Here is an 18460-nt window from a genome sequence, read left to right as displayed (position 1 = left end):
CAGCTTTACTACTGGTTGAACCTGCAAACCGTGTCCATTGGCCTGGGGCAGAGACCCTCTGGTCTGGGCTCCAGCAGCCAGACAGGACAAATCCCTGGGCCTGGAGGTGCTGGAGATGGCAGCTGCTTATAATGTCTCTTAACAAAATTGTTTATATTTTTGAGATGTTTGGGCATAAAGAACAAATTTTATGACTGTGAGCTTGTACTTTACTGCTTTTTATGGAAGGCAATACATCAGGTTCTGCTGTAGGGGAAAAAAAGAATTAAAAAATAATAATTTGCATGATGATAAATGAAATTAGATCTGTGAGAGAAAAATACTGTCAGACTGCTCAGTTTGTCACAAAGTTTTCTCTGAGAATTCAGCATTATCTTTGCTGTGTAATTTCCCCTCCTCCTCTTCCCTCCCCTTTCCTCACATACACATACAGGAGAAAAGAAAAGAAAACCTTTATCTAGTTCTGCTATGTTATGTCAGAAAAAATGGTAGTTGGCTTAGTTTTAAGTGCATAAGGATTAGTTCTGTTTCTAATTTCTAAAGCTTCTATTTCTGAACTTTTTCTTCAGCAAATTACTTCAGATTCTTTAGATGTCAATTGATTCCAGTTGATGAGCTCAACTTTAAAAACAACCAACCAACCAACCAAAAAACAGAACAAAACACAAACCCTTCCTCCTTCTGAGGGGGGGTTGTGTATAAAGTAGGAGCACAGTATCTCCAGAGAAAATGTAAAATGCAAGATAAAGGAAAATTTTAGGAGTGAATTAGTTGCTAGTGAATATAACAAATGAATCACAGTAGAGCTCATTAAGGAACTTCCTTTGATTTTGAATGATTGATATTCCAATAATAACGCAGCTTTAGCTAGTGCTGTTACAGACTTTGAAAAATTAAAGCAAATCTTGTGAAAAATGAGATTCATTCTTACTGTATCAACAAATTTCAAACATTATACTGTGTTACAAAATTATGGCTGCAGAAAGGAAATATATATGCATATATTTATATATTTTAAAATAAGATTACAAATTAGAACACTCAAAAATAAAATTTTGCTTTAAGGTTGCTTATGTCACTTCAGTTTGGTTCACTTATATTCATGCATTAGAACATTCTTTTAACTGAATATCTATTTACAGTAGTGTCTCTTATTGAACCTCATTTCATAAAGATGATATACAGAACTACAGAAAGAGCAGCTCTTGGGTATTTTGGATTTTATTTCTATTAGTCAATGTATGTGTGGTCTCTGTACTTTCTTGATTACTTGCTGAACTTTGCTTTGAAAGCAGAACTATTGTGTACTCGGAGTGGTTTGTCAAGGATTAGAATTGACATGTCCCCTTCCCCAACTCTGGCCCTGATCCTTTTAGGCAATATCTCTGTCCACTGTATTGGAGAGTCATGCTCTCTCCATTTCTAATTCAATTTAAAGTTGAAATAGCTTCAAAAAGAAAGTCTGAGATGATTTCACAACCTGTATCCTAACAGCTAGGACAGTAAGATGGAGATGTTGAGCTGAATCAGCTTTGTGCTTGAGAAGAGACTTAAAACAAGTTTGCTATCCATGGTGAATGATCTGATTGTTGAGCTGCTAGAAGAAAAAAAAAAGGTATCAACAGCTCGTTTTCCTGTGTGTTGTGGGAAGCCTGATCGGTTAGTTGTTCTCTATGAATTTTTCCATCCATGTTGATTGGTTTATGGATACTGAGGCATTTGAAAGGCTATTTTGGTGCTTTGGGCAATGCCAGTATTTTTGGCCAAGTGAAGAATTTTTTTTGTTATGCAACTTTTGGATGTCTAATTTAAGAAACACAGCTTCTTATTTTTAAACATACTTGTCATTACAGAGAACTTTGAGTTCATTGGTTTTTAGTTGCAGCTTTGAGGATCCAGGTCTTCGGCAAATCAAACTCTGAAGTATGGATCTGAAAGCTTAGAATGTGAAGACAACAACAACAACAACAGAGCTGTAACACATGTGGTTAACTTCATGCAGCAAGTCTGTCAGAACACTATGAAAAATTAAAATCTGATTTTTTATTTCCAAAAAATGAGGCAGGAAACTGTATGAAAATAAAGTATTTTGTGCTACTGTTGTCCATCCCTGGTGCAGAGCTGTACTTTGCACTGAAAAATTTAATAGCATGGTTTTCAAAAGGGTAAAAAGTAGCATATGATCATGGAGTTAGTGCATCATAATACATGTGCCCAAAGAGGAGGAATTAAGATTGCTCCAGTCCTTGCTGTTAGTTTTGGTGCCTATTGATGCTTTTGCTCAAACAACTGAAAACAATCACTAGTGTCTGAGTTTGCCAGACCAGAGTGGTATAGAGCACTGTATTGGGTTTACGTGGCAAGGCTTTAGTAGCGGGGGTGGGGAGCTGCAGGGGTGGCTTCTGTGAGAAGAGATCAGGGGCTGCCCCCATGTCGGACAGAGCCAGTTCCAGCCAGCTCCAAGACAGACCCACTGCTGGCCAAAGCTGAGCCAATCAGTGATGTTGGTAGCGCCTCTGTGATGACATATTTAAGAAAGGGTAAAAAAAAGCTGCACAACAGCAGCTGGGAGAGAGGAGTGAGAAAAAAATGTGAGAGAAACAGCCCTTCAGGCACCAAGGTCGGGGAAGAAAGAGGGGAGGAGGTGCTCCAGGCGCTGGAGCAGAGATTCCCCTGCAGCCCGTGGAGAAGACCATGGTGACGCAGGTTGTCCCCCTGCAGCCCATGGAGGTTAATGGTGGAGCAGATATCACCCTGCAGCCCGTGGAGAACCCCACGCCAGAGCAGGTGGATGTGCCCTGAAGGAAGCTGTTACCTCGTGGAGAGCCTACGCCAGAGCGGGCTTCTGCCAGGAACGGCGGCCCATGGAAAGGAGCCCACGCAGGGGCAGGTTTTCTGGCAGGACCTGTGGCCCCGTGGTGGACCCACACTGGAGCAGTGTTTTCCTGAAGGACTGTATCCCGTGGGAGGGACCCATGTTGGAGAAGGTCGTGAAGGACTGTCTCCTGTGGGAGGGACCCCATGCTGGAGCGGGGGAAGAGCGTGAGGAGGAAGGAGTGACAGAGATGAAGTGTTATGGACTGACCGCAACCCCTATTCCCCATCCCCCCTGCGCTGCTCGGTGGATTAGGAAGGTAGAGGAGTTAGTTAGGAGTAAAGTTGAGCCTGGGAAGAAGCGAGGGGTGGGGGGGGGAGGTGTTTTTAGTTTTGTCTTTGTTTCTCACTATTCTACTGTATTTTTAATTGGCAATAAATTAAATTACTCTTCCCCAAGTCGAGTCTGTTTTGTCTGTGATGATAACTGGTAGGTAATCTCCCTGTCCTTATCTCGATCCATGAGCTTTTCGTCATATTTTGTCCCCCGTGTCCTGTTGAGGCAGGGCAGTGATAGAGTGGCTTGGTAGGCACCTGGTGGCCAGCCAAGGTCAACCCAGCACAAGCATGTTTAGTTACTCTGTGCAGTCTGGACATCTTAAAGTTGGGAAAAGCTAGGCATTTGGGTTTTTAAAATCTAGGGCAACTCTATGGAACATATGACAACTGTTTCTGTTTTTATTGGACACAAAGAATAACACCAAATATAAATGAATTTCAACAGAGCTGGAAAAAGCTGCATCCCTGAGCCTGGTCCATAGCTTCCTTATGGAAGCTAGATTTACCAGGAAAAAAACATTGTTTGAATAGAAAAAATAAAATTAGTCCAAATAATTAACATTTGTCAAAGTTTTGCACAAAGGATAATTAATATGTTTTCTGAAATGGCAAAAATCAGTTATGTAACCTTAATGATGCTGTTATTGTTAGTCCCAGCTATAGTCTCTGAGAGAGAGAAAGAGATATTCTTACTGGCTTTACCTTGTTTTCTATTTCTCTTGTGTGTTTTTGATTTAAATGAGTCACGTTTAGCAACAATTAACCTGATCCTTTTTCTTTTTTGCTGATTTACAGGGTAAGAGAATGTTAATTTGGTGATTTGAACAACAGCTGCGAAGAATATTTTGAGATTTTTTTTCTGGGTTTGAGGGTTCTGGTTTTGTTATTTTTTTTCCTTTTGAGACAGTTCATATAAAATTCCCAGAAATTACTTTAAGGAAAAAGCAATATAGGGTAAATAAGCTCCATGAAGAACATAATTGTTCTGAAGCTCTCAGGTCTTAATACACAGAACAGAAAACCTTTTGGACTTGAAAAACTGGCTTCTTCCTTCTTACTCCTTTGTCCATCTCACTAGGAAAAACACCTTCCTCTACCATTTTTTGTATACACATTCCCTTTAAGGACAGGTTATATCGTTCATTTTTATCTTTTGTGCCTGCCAAGTTATGAAAATGGATATTTCTCCTCTTGAATCAAGTTCTCGGTAACCTGGTCCCAAAAGCCATTTACGTTGTGCAGGCTGTGCCAGAATCTGTGTGCAGAGTGAGTACCTTGAGGCTTCTACCTGGCTGCCTGGGAGGGTTTCCATTAGCGGGGGGTGGGTGTGTGTGTGTGCGCACGTGCATGCGCGTGTGTCAGTGGCATAGGCCTGGCTCTTGCTCTGTTGTGGGGGTGGGATGTGACCAGGGCTCAGGCTCAGATTCAGAAACTCAGAAGTGCATTTTGGCTCCCAAGTCTAGACATAGAGTCGTATCCAGTCACGGGCCTACACCAGTTGTTCCTGCTTGCTTATTCCAGCTTCCTCTTTTACCACTTTGAAGGAGTCATGCCTTTCAGGCTTTGTCTGCAATGCTGGATTTTAAAGACAATGCTTGGCATGTTGCTGCCCTACCATGAGGTATAACTTTGCAACTAACTCCTTCTGCTTTTAAAGACAGAGGTTTATATAATTCATTTTTATAATTATTTCTGCTTTAAATCAGATGTGAGTCACAAACAGATTAACAGATCTGTCATAGCTGCCTATAGGCAAAAATTCATCCTAATCTCTGATATTTAGTATTTGCCTTGTGCTATGAAACCTTAAGAGTAATATCTTTTATACATTTTTATCTTGCTACTGCAACCTTGGCTGTTCTTGTTATGCATATAACTCAATTCAGTTTTGAATCCTCCTAAAATCTAGGATAGTGTCAGGAAATACTATATGTTAATAATGGTGCTTCCTTTTATCCATATTTAACTTGTTTCTTTCTTTTTCATTGGATCAGTCATATCAAATGCAACGTGTATGAATTCTGTTTTCCAAATCATACATAGTTTTAATGAAAAAGGTCTTTTCAATAGCTTGGATCAAAGAAAAAAAATACTGAACTGTTTGAAATCTTGAAGTCAGTTTTACTCCTGTATAACAATTTTATTGTTACCAAAATAGTTTATCCTTAAATAATGCTTTCTTCTCCTTTCCTCTAGGATTGCTAATTATAAGATTAATTGGGTAATTGAACATGCAGTATTATACAACCTATATACTGTAACAGAACTGTGTTCTAGGTGTGTTTCCTTCTTTGTGATTTGAGGCAGAAGAGATGAAGTACAAATTTGTTTTACTTGTCTTGTTTTTGTCTTGTTTTTTTAAGGAACTAAATGCACTGTGACATGTTCCTTTGCTGTAGGACAAATATTTCAGGCTACAGAAAATATATTTCACAATGATATAATTTGCAACAACATTTTAATTTTCTTCCATTGTTTATTAAAAATTACTTTTATGAAATTGTCTCTGAGAGGTAAGCCAAATCTTAATCCTAGGCAAATGCTTAACCAAGAGGATATTGGTTATTCTGGGACTAGATTTTAGTAAGAGAAGCATTCTATAATCTGCTGGCTAGTACACTTTTCTGAGGAACTGGAACATGGATTTTTCCTTGGCTATTGGGTAAAAGTACTGGCCTAGTCTATTTAGTTCATAGAGACATTAGGACTGGGAATCCCAAGTGAAAGACAATACCTTCAGAATATCTCACAGTTAGGAGCTTAACTCTCTCAGAGTTGGTGTTATTGTGGTGGTTGACCCCAGCCAACAGCCAAATGCCCGTTCCCCTCTCCCACAGGATGGGGAGAAAATAGAAGGAAGGCAAGAAGAGTTGTGGATCAAGGTAATGACAGTTAAATAAGGAAAGCAAAGGCTGCACACTCAAATAAAGCAAAAAGATGAATTCATTCATTACTTCCCATCGGCAGGCAGGTCCAGCCAATTCCTGGAAAGCAGGGTCTCAGCACACATAATGGTTCCTTGGGAATACAAATGCCATAACCATGAATGTCCTCACTTCCTCCTCATTTCCCTGAGCTTTTATTGCTGAGCATGATGTCATATGGAGTATTGGGTTTATGTGGCAAGGTTTTGATGGGGGGCTGCAGGGGTGGACTCTGTGAGAAGAGCTCAGGGGCTGCGCCTGTGTTGGTCAGAGCCAGCTCCAGCCAGGCCCGCAATGGACCCACTGCTGACCAAAGCTGAGCCAGTCAGCAAAGCTGGTGGTACCTCTGTGATAACATATTTAAGAAAGGGTAAAAAACACTGAGCAGCAGCTGTGAGAAAGAGGAGTGAGAAAAAAATGTGAGAGAAACAGCCCTGCAGGCACCAAGGTCAGTGAAGGAAGAGGGGAGGAGGTGCTCCAGGTGGAGCAGCAGGTGGATATGCCCTGAAGGAAGCTGTAGCCAGTGGAGAGCCTACACTGGAGCAGTCTCCTGGCAGGACCTGTGGCCTGTGGAGAGGAGCCCATGCAGGAGCAGGTTTTCTGGTAGGACCCATGCTGGAGCAGTCTGTTCTTGAAGGACTGCACCCCGTGGAGAGGACCCACGCTGGAGCAGTTCGTGAAGTACTGTATCCCGCGGGAGGGACCCCATGCTGGAGCAGGGGAAGAGCATGAGGAGGAAGGAGCAGCAGAGATGAAGTGTTATGAACTGACCTCAACCCCTATTCCACATCCCCCCTGCTCCACTCATTTGGGAGGAGGTAGAAGAGTCAGGAATGAAAGAGTGAAGTTGAGCCTGGGAAGAAGGGTGGGGGGGGTGGGGGGAAGATGTTTTTAGTTTTGTCTTTCTTTCTCACTATTCTTCTCTTTTTTTAATTGGCAACGAATTAAATTAATCTTCCCCAAGTCGAGTCTTTTTTGCCTGTGCTGGTAATTGGTGAGCGATCTCTCTGTCCTTATCTTGACCCACAAGCTTTTTTCATCTTATTTTCACCCCCTGTCCTGCTGAGGAGGGGGAGTGAGAGAGCAACTTGGTGGGTGTCTGGCAGTGAGCCACGTTTAACCCCCACATGTTGTATGGAATATCCCTTTGGTCAGTTTGGGCCAGCTGTCTTGGCTATGTACCCTCCCAACATCTTGCCCACCCACAGCCTGCTTGCTTTGAGGATGGAGATGGGGAGAGAAAGTCTTGATGCTGTGCAAGCACTGTTCAGCAATAGCCCAAACTTTGGTGTATTATCAACACTGTTTTAGCCACAAATCCAAAGCACAGCACCGTACTGGCTGCTATGAAGGAAGTTAAATCCATCCCAGTCAGACCCAGTACAGTCATGTAAGGCAAGCCCTCAGTCCTGGTATTTCCAACTGACTACTAAAATTTATTGAATCTAGACGTACATTGTTTTTATGTATTCTTTTTTGTAATTATTTATTCTTTTTTTCTGTACATTTCTATAATTATCACTATGTAGGGCTGAAATTTTGTCAGGATGTAACAATTTGCACAAAATGTAGAAAAAACCAAAAGCATTGCTTCCTATTTTCATCTTTGTAAGAAAACAGTTTTCCATCTGAAGTCAGGATGGTCATGTTCAAAACCCAAACATGGGTATTAAAGAAATGTCTTTTACATATTTGTGTAAGCATTTATTTGTATTTAAGTCAGTTACAAGCTTTAGAATATTCATTGTGGCTTTAGGTCATTTTTTGTGAGCTCATCCAAAGCCTATGGGTCATGTCACTTATGTGATATTTTGAAGGGACTTGTATGATACATAGGCTTTCTTCTGCCCTCCTGAATGGCATGAATACATTTCTCTCTGTGTATCCATATATTTCATGCCTGTAATTTGCAAGGTTTGTTAAGTGAAGACTGAAATCCATAACATTTAATGTAGATTGGGGGAAAAAAGTAATGCCAGATCTCTTTGTGTTGTGCAGAGCTCTGTGTTGATGAGTTAAATCAATCAGATTTGGTGGTGTTTTTGTTACTACTCCTGTAGCTGTGTGGTGGGTTGACTCCAGCCAGCAACTAAGCACCCAGAAGCTGCTTGCTCGCTATCCCCCACCGCAGGATGGGGGTGAGAATGAGAAGGGGGAAAGTGAGAAAAACTTGTGGGTTAGGATAAAGACATTTTTATAAGTGAAGCGAAAAAAAAAGAAAAAAATCTAGTGGTGCAAAGGCAGTCCCTCACCATCTCTCACCAGTAAAACAATGCCCAGCCAGTCTCCAAGCAACGGCTACTTTAGAAGGACTACCCTCCAGGTTTTATTGCTGAGCATTATGTTATATGGCACGGAATATCCCTTCGGTCACTTTGGGTAAGCTGTCCTTGCTGTCTCCCCTCCAAACCTCTTTCCCACCCCTAGCCTACTTGCTGCAGGTGCAGAGTGAGAAACAAAGACCTTGATTCTGTGCAAGCACTGTTCAGCAATAGCAAAAACACTAGTGTGTTATCAACACTGTTTTGGTCACAAATCCAAAACACAGCACCACACAGGCTGCTAGAAAGAAAGTTAACTCCGTATCAGTCAGACCCAGTACAATCTCTACCCTTTATTCCATACCATTTGCAACATGCTCAGGTCCCACATTACCTACACATCTAAGTATTCTCTGACCGTACCATTCATATATTGTTTCATTCCTATACTTACTCAAACCTTTCCACTTACCTAACTCACACTGCATTGCAATATTTGATCCTTCTATCCCATACATTTCTTTTCCTTTCCCATTGTATTTCTTATTTCCAAAATTCCCTCTTACCAACTCTTACAGCTTATACTACATACTTAAACCATCTTTATATCCAACAGTCAGGTTTATACATCCTCATTAATGACCATCTGCTGCCCCTTGACATATACACAGATATTAATCTCCCATTCTATGGACCCCCTACCAAATGTCCGTAAGAACAGTTGTGGTGGGTTGACCTTGGCTGGCTGCCAGGTGCCCACCAAGCCACTCTATCACTCCCCCTCCTCAGCAGGACAGGGGGTAGAAAATAAGATGAAAAACTCATGAGTCGAGATAAAGGCAGTTTAATGAAGGAAAGCAAAGTTTGTGCTTGGAAGCAAAGGCAAACAAAAAGATTTATTCTCTACTTCCCATCAGCAGGCGATGTCCAGCCACTTACTGGTAAGTAGGGCCCCAGTATGCACACCAGTTGCTTTGGAAGACAAATGCCTTAATAACGAATGCCCCCTGCTCCTCCTCCTTTCTGTTAGCTTTTATTGCTGAGCACGATGTCATATGGTATGGAATATCCCTTTGGTCAGTTTGGGTCAGCTGTCCTGGCTATGTCCCCTCCCAACCTCTTGCCCACCCCCAGCCTACTGGCCTTTGGGGGTGGGGTGGTTTGGAGAGACGGCCTTGATGCTGTGTGAGCACTGCTCAGCAATAGCCAAAACATTGGTGTGTTATCAACACCTTTCTAGCTACCAATCCAAAGCACAGCACTATGAGGGCTGCTATGGGGAAAGTGAACTCCATCCCAGCCAGACCCAGTACAACAGTCAATAACTTGGGCCACATCTGTCAAGATGGGTGTTCAGAAGAGGAGAAGCAGTGTGTTGGATTGTTGGGCACCAAGAACGGCTTGGGTTGGGTCACTGCCACACTCACCTGGTTCCTTGTGAGGCTCATTCTTTGTCGGTTCAGGTGGTTCCTGATGTAGTACTTCCTATAACATACGACTCAAAGGATTATTTTCCCCCGAGGTTAAATCTCCTTGAGGTACACACCGGGTCTCCCCATCCTTCCGCATTACCCACCAAGTACACCCAGGTCCTTGAGCAAAAGCAATCCCACAAATGAGTTTGCCTTTTCCCAAGGGAGGAGCAACCCACAGTCTTTCCCGCACTACAGGGACCTTATCTCCTCCCACAGTATGTAGGGGCTTGGTTTGGGCAGGACCAGGGCAGTTAGCAGATCCTCTGGTGTTAACCAGCCAAGTGGCATCTGCTAAATTTACACCCCAGTGTTTCCATGCCCCCAGTGCCCAATGCTCTCAGCATAGTCTTTAACAGTCCATTATATTCTTCATTCTTTCCAGAGGCTTGTGGGTGATAGGGGATGTGATACGCCCAGTCAGTGCCGTGTTTCTTGGCCCAGGAGTCTGTGAGGTTATTTCAGAAATGAGTCCCATTGTCTGATTAAATTCTTTCTGGGGTACTGTGTTGTCACAGAACTTGCCTTTCCAGGCCCAGGCTGGTGTTTCAATTGTGGCATGGTTCACAGGGTATTTCTAGCCAGCCGGTAGTCACTTCCACCATGGTGAGCATGTGGCACTTGCCTTGACGTGTTTGTGCCAGTGGTCCAATATAATTGATCTGCTAGGCCTCCCCATATTGATATCCTGGCCACCATCCTCTGTTTCAGGGAGACTTTGCTCATGTGGCTCACTTGATTGTGGCACGTGTTTAACATTCATGGGTGACCTGCATGATGGCCTCCATGGTCAGGTCCACCACTCAATCACAAGCCCACCTGTATGTTGCATTTCTCCCTAGACGTCCCAATGTTTTATGGGCCCACTGAGCTATGAGTAGCTCATCCTTATGTTCCCAGTCCAGGTCTACCTGAGCCACTTCAATTCTTGCAGCCTAGACTACCTGCTCATTGTTTTGATGTTCTTCAGTGGCATAGCTCTTGGGCATGTTAGCATCTACATGATGTATCTTTACCTTACAGCAGTGTTTTCTACCCATGAAGTGATGTCTTGCCACAATGCAGCAGCCCAGATGGGTTTACCTCTGTGCTGCTAGTTGGTCTGTTTTCATTGCTGTAGCCACGCCCCACAGGGCATTTGCCACCATCCATGAATCAGTATAGAGATAGAGCACTGGCCACTTTTCTTGATCAGCAATGTCTAAAGCCAGCTGAATGGCCTTTACTTCTGCAAACTGACTCAATTTGCCTTTTCATTTGACATTTTCTGCTACTCGTCATGTAGGCTTCCTCCTTCCTTTAAACATCCAGTTCAGCACAGGCAATCGTGGTGTCAAGAGGAGCTGTGTTTCTGTACTGACTACTTCTGAAGCAATTTGAACCCCTTCATATGCTGCTAATATCTCTTTTTTTAGCTGGCATGTAGCAGGCCTCAAATCCTCTATACCCCCAGCTCCAAAACCATAGAGGTCAACCTCAAGTCTCTCTGGGTGCTTTCTGCCAGAGGCTCCAGGTGAAGCCACACTCCCTGGCTGTGGCGTAGAGCACATTTTTCACATCTGGTCCTGTCTGGACTGGCCCAAGGGCTACCGCATGAACTATCTCCTGGTTAATCTGTTCAAAAGCTTGTCACTGCTCAGGGCCACAGTCAAAACAGTTCTTCTTTTAGGTTATTCGATAGAGAGGGCTCGCAAACTGACTGTAACTTAGAACATGTGTTCTCCAAAAACCCACAACACCTAAAAAAGCTTGGGGCAGTTGATTCCAGGTGTATTGGACACCCCTCCACATGAAAGCAAACTGTGGCCTGCACTCTGCTGCCAAAGGAATTGAGAAAAATGCACTGGCATATTAGTTGTAGCATACCACTTGTCAGCCTTCAACTCCAGTTGATTTTGGAGTTCTAGCATGTTTGGCAACACTCAATGGTGGCATGACCTCATTCAGGCCACAATAGACCACTGTTCCCTTCCACCCTCTGTCAGTCTTTTGCACTGGCCATATGGGACTATTAAAGGGTGAGTGAGTCTTGCTGATCACTCCTTGGCTCTTCCAGTCGATGAATCAGCTCATGGATGGGAATCAGGGAGTCTCAGCTGGTACGATATTGCTGTCGGTACACTGTCATGGTGGCAGTCGGCACCTGCTCTTCTTCAACAGGCAGACAATCCCACAACAGAAGGGTCTTCTGAGAGACCGGGCAAGATAGACAGCTGTTTAATCTTCTCTGTGTTCACAGTGGCTACAATAAAGGCCCACCGGTACCCTTTTGGGTCCTTGAAATACCCTCTCCTGAGGTAGTCTATACCAAGAATACACTGGGCATCTGGGCAAGTCACAATGGGGTGCTTCTGACACTCATTCCCAGTTAGGCTCACTTTGGTCTTCAATACAGTTAGCTGTTGGGATCCCCCTGTCACTCCAGAAATACAGATGGGTTCTGCCCCTGTATAGCTTGATGGCATTAGGGTACACTGTGCACCGGTGTCCACTAGAGCCTTATACTCCTGTGGGTCTGATGTGCCAGGCCACTGAATCCATACAGTTCAGTAAATCTGGTCATCCCTTTCCTCCACCTGGCTGGAGGCAGGGCCCCTCTATTCCTGGTCAGAGCATTCATTACCCGTTTCCTGGAACTGCAAACCAGAAGTCCCTTTATCAGGATCAGAAGTAGGATCAGCCCTTCCAGTGTGTCTGGGGAATTGCTCTACAGCAAATGGAGCAGTCATCTTCCTGGATGGACCCTTTTTGTCTGCTGTTTTTCCTCACAGTGGGCTTCTAGGTTTGAGGTAGGTGCACCATCCCACTTCCTCATGTCCTCCTCGTGGTTGTGCAGCTAGAACCACAGGGTGGCACACAGCATGGGTACATGGTTCCCTTTCCCTTCAGCAGAGAAAGGCTGACTCCATGTGCTATACTTGATAGCTGAGACGCTGGACTGTAGGGACAAGGAGGAAGACATATTCTCTTTGAATTGCTGGAACTGTTGAGACAGTTTCTCCACAGCCGAGATGTAGGCCCATAGGGTCAGGGAGGAAGAGAGATTCTCTTTGAATTGCTGGAGCTGACAGGCCAGTTTATCTACCGTTGATGCCTCAATGTCTGTCCACTCCATTATCACCAGGGTGCTGGCATACAATGTCAATATGTTCCGGTACAAACTTCTAACACATGAACCGCATGCACTGGACATCATCTGGATCTTTGGAGGTGTGGTTGTTGTCCAGGTTGCTGTAGATCACCTCCACCACCGCTAAGTCCCTATTATACTGGACACCTTCCTCAACAGTGGTCCACTTGCCTTGGTAGTTTACAAGATCTTCCTTGAGGGGATACCTTGCCTTCATGCTCGACAGGAGTTGCTTCCAGAGGCTGCAGATTGTTGTTCCTCTTCCAATCCCTTTGTCAGTTCCCTGGTCCCAAGTGAGGGATCCCAGCTGCTGTACTTCCCTACCCACTAATTCCTGACTGTTGACTCCAATATCCCAGCACTGGAGAAATGAGGTGATAATTTGCTTGCCTGGCTGGCGGCTGTAATCTTTCCGCATATCTTACAGCTCACTCAGGGATAGGGATCAGGTATTTTCCAGCTTGTTTATGATTTCTGTCTCTTCCCTCTCCTGTTAGTGCGGCTGCTCTGCTGCAGAACAGGCTGCCTCTTCTGATTCTTCCTCCTGCTCCTTCTCAGGAGGAGCTTCTTCCTCCCTTACTAACCAAGTTGACCTCTGCTTCCATTGTTTTTTGTTGACTACAGGAGTGACTGTTATAGTCGAGGGTTGGGTCTCTGGCTTAGCCACAGTGTCCATTTGTATGTCCTCAGGTTCAGAGACCTTCTCGTCCCTTTGAGGTTGCTGGACACAGGCTCAGTACATGTAGACAAGGCCCCAACACAGTGCTAGAAGTTGTGTCTCTTTGGTATAGGCAAGGCATCCTTCCTTCCAGTGGTGTGCCACTTCAACAGGATTCCATGCCTGTTTGGGTGTGAAGTCCCAGACCATCGGAGGTAAAAATCACTAAGCATCTGCCCAAATTCTCCCACGAACCTTGCCACCCATGACTCAACTGCCTCAGAGCACAGCCCTGTGTGGCATTTTCAAGCAGGTGGTTAACTTTAGGAAAAGCTGAAATCAGATTTATGGCAAACACCAATATGAGCATTCTGGTTATGCAGGACTGTTCAAGAAGCTAAAGGGCCATTGCAACAAGGCAGGAAACATCTTCTGTGGAGAAGAAAGGGGAGGTTCCATTCTTCATTTTCCCCACCACGTGTCTCCTGGAGGAGGAGAAAGGTGTAATTGCTGATTGTCTCCATGAGATGGTTCCCATGTTATCCCAGAAGTGTGAGGTCGTTTACCTGGTGTGCGAGACGCCAATATACACACAGGGCAGAGGTATTTTATTTCATGTCTGTGCAGAGATGGGTGCTAGGTGGTAGCTCCACAAAGCTAGCACAAAGTTCGGTCATACAGGTACAGTATTTATACAGTCCAGTTATGCATATGCATAAGTAATTACACAAAGCAGTTTTCTATTGGTCTACATTTCTCTTGTTTCAACTTAAAGCTACAGTGCTACTTTAATATTCTGCACACACTCCAAGGTGAGGGGTCTCTGCTTGGGCCGGGGTCTCCAGCTCGAGGGGTGTGACTTTTAGTATTATAATGAGGATAGTTCGCGTGAGGGTGCTTCTTATCACACTTCTACTAGTTGTTTCAGATGGTTCCCAAAACATCTTAATTAGCTTACATATTTCTCCAGGATGTGCTTTACTCCCAAGGACAGTAATTCTTGTTTAGATGTTCTGCTTTCCAGCCTGAATCCCCCTTATCAGCTTTACGTAAGCCTTGGCCTTCTACCAGCTCCTGATAGACTACACCCAGAGTACTGGAACGGCAGCAATGTAGGGCCCAAATACCAGATTAGGCTCCAGGCCAGTGCTTTTATCATAGCTCTCCCAGGTGAAACACAACAAAGTGATAAACAGCACAGCAAACAGCAAAAGCCAAAAGCAGCCATTTACAAGCCCTGGAGTTTGATGTACAGCAAGAGAGGGAGCACTCCAAGGAGCAGGTGAGGGACCAAATAAACCAGCACTGAAAGCAAACAAGTCAACATCATGACCTGCAACAGCATAGTCAAGATAAAAACAGTTTAATAAGTGAAAGGGAAAAAAAAAACCAAAGACCCAAGTCACTTACCACCTTTCACCAGCAGATCGATGCCCAGCCAGTCCCTGAGCAATGGCTACTTTGGAAAGACTCCCCACCCAGTTTTATTGCTGAACATGACTTTATATGGTATGGAATATCCCTTTGGTTAATTTGGGTGAGCTGTCCCAGCTGTGTTCCTTCCCAGCCTCTTACCCACCTCTAGCAGAATGGGAAATGGAGAAGGCCTTGATGCTGTGCAAGCACTATTTGGCAATAGCTAAAGCATCCGTGCGTTAACACTGTTTTGTTCACAAATCAAAAACACAGCACCATATGAGCTACTATGAAGAAAAGTAACTCCATCCCAGCCAGACCTAGTATACGCTGTTGTGATTATCATTATTTGTGTCACTGTCATCCTTAGGAGCTCCAGCTGTGGACTGCTACTGCATTGTTCTAGATGCTGCAATAACAGAAAAACCTACAAAAGCTTGTATAAAGTATGTGAGAAAGACAACATTGACACCAACAGAGAGAAGAGTACAGGCAAATAGAAAATGGAACAATTTAGTCTGGAATGATCGCTGCAGTCTTTGGCAGTCCAAGAGTTTTTAGTTTTTTGTAACCATTAGGGCATAGGTGAGACTTTGAAGAACAGAATGAAGGTATTTTGCAGATATTTATAGGGAATATATTGCAAGTGAGAGAACAGGGAATTTCCTGAGAGTGTCTTTGTGCTCACTCTGCATTTCTGCTCCATCATTCAGAGTGAGGTCTGGAAAGGAAGAAAACTGAAGTAATTATTTCAGTGGTGGAAAGCAGGTTGCCTGTGGATTTATGAGCTAATTACCTAGTGGCACTCTGTGACCCACTGTGAGACAGTGATTTGGGGACTGGTTAAAATAATACCCTTGAGGATCCAACAGCACAGATAACTAACCTGAGGCTTCACAGCAGCTGCGGGGGTTATTTCAACCTTGAGGCTGAAGTAGCAGCCAGGTAGTCTCTGTTGCAGAGCTACTCTGTGTCTGGGAAGCAAATTTCCATCTACATTAATGTTAGGCCTTTTTTCCTCACAGAGTGAGTGGTAACAGCAGGTTTCATACCTAAAACATGTCCTTATGGCTTCCCAGTTGAGTTGATATATATGCAATGTGAAGACTAGATTATTCATTCCATTAGAATGGTAAAACTAAGACAACAAATAGCACATCAGGAAATTACATTTAGCAGTTGATTTTAACACAAAAGGGAGGTTTTCTTATTTTTAAGGTGAAGATCTTGTGATGATGAGGAATACAGTGGCATACAGTTCTGTTTATCTTAAACATGCTGAAGGAGAGGGAAGATCCTAGGTTGTTTAATTCAGCATTCACATGACAGTTCATTATTAGATTACTGATTACAGACTTAAATTTAGGCCAAGGAGATAGAGATCTGCTCTCTGCTTGTCCACACATCCTTTTCTGTCTTCCGTATATGCTTCAAACTGGATCAACTATAGTAGACTGATGTCTTATACAACTGCAGAGGATCAACAAGACTTGTACCCCCTATGAAAAGATTCTCTTAAAAAACAAGAGGTTTCTGCTATTTTAATAGTAATAGCAGAATACTAAAATATAAAATGGCGTGAATATCTGTACTACTTGTGCTATTGTTGTATCTTCTGTTTCTTTACTGTTGATGTCATTGTATTTGAGTTTTATATAATCACTTATAAGTGCTTTTAAAAAGAAATAAGTGTAGATTACAAGAATAGCTTTATCACCAGTGTATTGGGCAAGGTTTTGGGAATGGGGGGGACTGTAGGGGTGGCATCTGTGCTGGACACAGCCGGTTCCAGCTGGCTTGGCAATGGACCCACCGCAGGCCAAAGCTTAGCCAATCAGTGAAGTTGGTGGTGCCTGTGTGAAAACATATTTAAGAAAGGGCAGAAAACACTGCACAGGCAGAGGAAAAGAGAAAAAGAGAGTGAGAAACAGCAGTGCGAACACCAAGGTCAGAGAAGAAGGAGAGAGAGAAGGTGCTCCAGGCACCAGAGCAGAGATTCCCCTGCAGCCTGTGGAAGAGACCATGACAGATCAGGTATTCCCCTGCAGCCCATGGAGAGGTCACGCACTGGAGTGGGGGAAAAGTGTGAGAAGGAAGAAGTGGCAGAGAGGGACTGTTATGTTGTTGTGGGTTAACCCCGGTAGACAGATAAGCACCACACAGTCACTTGCTCACTTCTCCCCACCTCAGTGGGATGGGGGAAGAGGAAAGGAAGAATAAAAACAAGAAAACTTGCGGGTCAAGATAAAACAAACAAACAATTAATAAGTGAATGATAAGTGGAAGAAGAGGGAAGAAAACAAAACAAGTGATACAAAAGCAATCACTCACCACCTCCCATGGGTAGACCGATGCCCAGCCAGTTCCTGAGCAAAAGATGGCTAACCCCCTAAAGCCCCTTCTTTTCCCTTTTATTGCTGAGCATGACATTATATGATATGGAATATCTCTTTGGTTAGTTCAGGTCATCTGCCCAGTTGTATCCCCTCCCAGCCTATTGTGCAACCCCTCCTCCCCCAATCTATTCACTGGGAGGACAGAGTGAGAAACAGAGAAGGCCCTGATGCTGTACAAACACTGTTCAGCAATAGCTAGAACATTAGTGTGTTATCAGTACTGTTTTGGTAAAAAATCCAAAACACAGCACCATATGAGCTGCTTTGAAGAAAATTAACTCTATCCTAGCCAGGCCTAGTACATATATACTGACCGTAACCCCCATCCCCTCTGCGATGCTTGGGGGGACAGGTAGAAGAGTTGGGAGTGAAGGAGTGAAGTTGAGCCTGGGAAATGGGGGGTTGGGGGGAGGTGGTTTTTTAGTTTTTTTTTTTGTTTCTCATTACACAAACCTATTTTGTCCCCCCCATCTTGCTGAGCAGGGAGGTGTGAGCAGCTGGGTGGACATTTGGCTGTTAGCCAAGGTCGATCCACCACACACCAGTTAGTGAGATTTCTTTCTGACAGCACAAAAATTTAACAGAACTTTTCATCATAAAGAAATTGTTTTCTTTTTCTTTTCAGGTACCATGATCAACAGGATGTTACAAGCAACTTCCTTGGAGCAATGTGGTTGATTTCAATAACGTTTCTATCCATTGGATATGGTGACATGGTACCTAATACATACTGTGGGAAAGGAGTCTGTTTACTCACTGGAATAATGGTGAGTGTTTCAGAATTTATTCACTGGATATGAGATTAAGTTTGTTGGAATTAATCCCCAAACTCATGGTAGTCATAACAAATATTTATTTGATAACTTTTAAAGTGTATAGGCTTATGTCCTGGTTTTGTCTGGAATAGAGTTAATTTTCTTCCTAGTAGCTGGTATAGTGCTGTGTTTTGGATTTTGGTATGAGAATAATATTGATAACACGCTGATGTTTTGGTTGTTGCTAAGTGGTGTTTACACTAGTCAAGGACTTTTCAGCTTCCCACGCTCTGCC

General features: G+C 43.6%; 1 protein-coding gene across 1 annotated transcript in view; it reads left to right on the top strand.

Moving 5' to 3' along the window:
• LOC140651515 (small conductance calcium-activated potassium channel protein 2-like) overlaps nt 1–18460 on the top strand; it is a 96687-nt gene that overhangs the window by 33032 nt on the left and 45195 nt on the right. The window contains exon 4 of the mRNA XM_072861057.1: nt 18036–18177. Within this exon, the coding sequence (XP_072717158.1) occupies nt 18036–18177 (142 nt within the window). The remainder of the gene's footprint in view (nt 1–18035; nt 18178–18460) is intronic.

The sequence above is a fragment of the Ciconia boyciana genome, chromosome 4, assembly GCF_034638445.1.
Source record: "Ciconia boyciana chromosome 4, ASM3463844v1, whole genome shotgun sequence".
NCBI lineage: Eukaryota > Metazoa > Chordata > Aves > Ciconiiformes > Ciconiidae > Ciconia > Ciconia boyciana.
The sequence above is the reverse complement of the archived record's forward strand: the minus strand, read 5'-3'. Positions and strand labels throughout refer to the sequence as shown.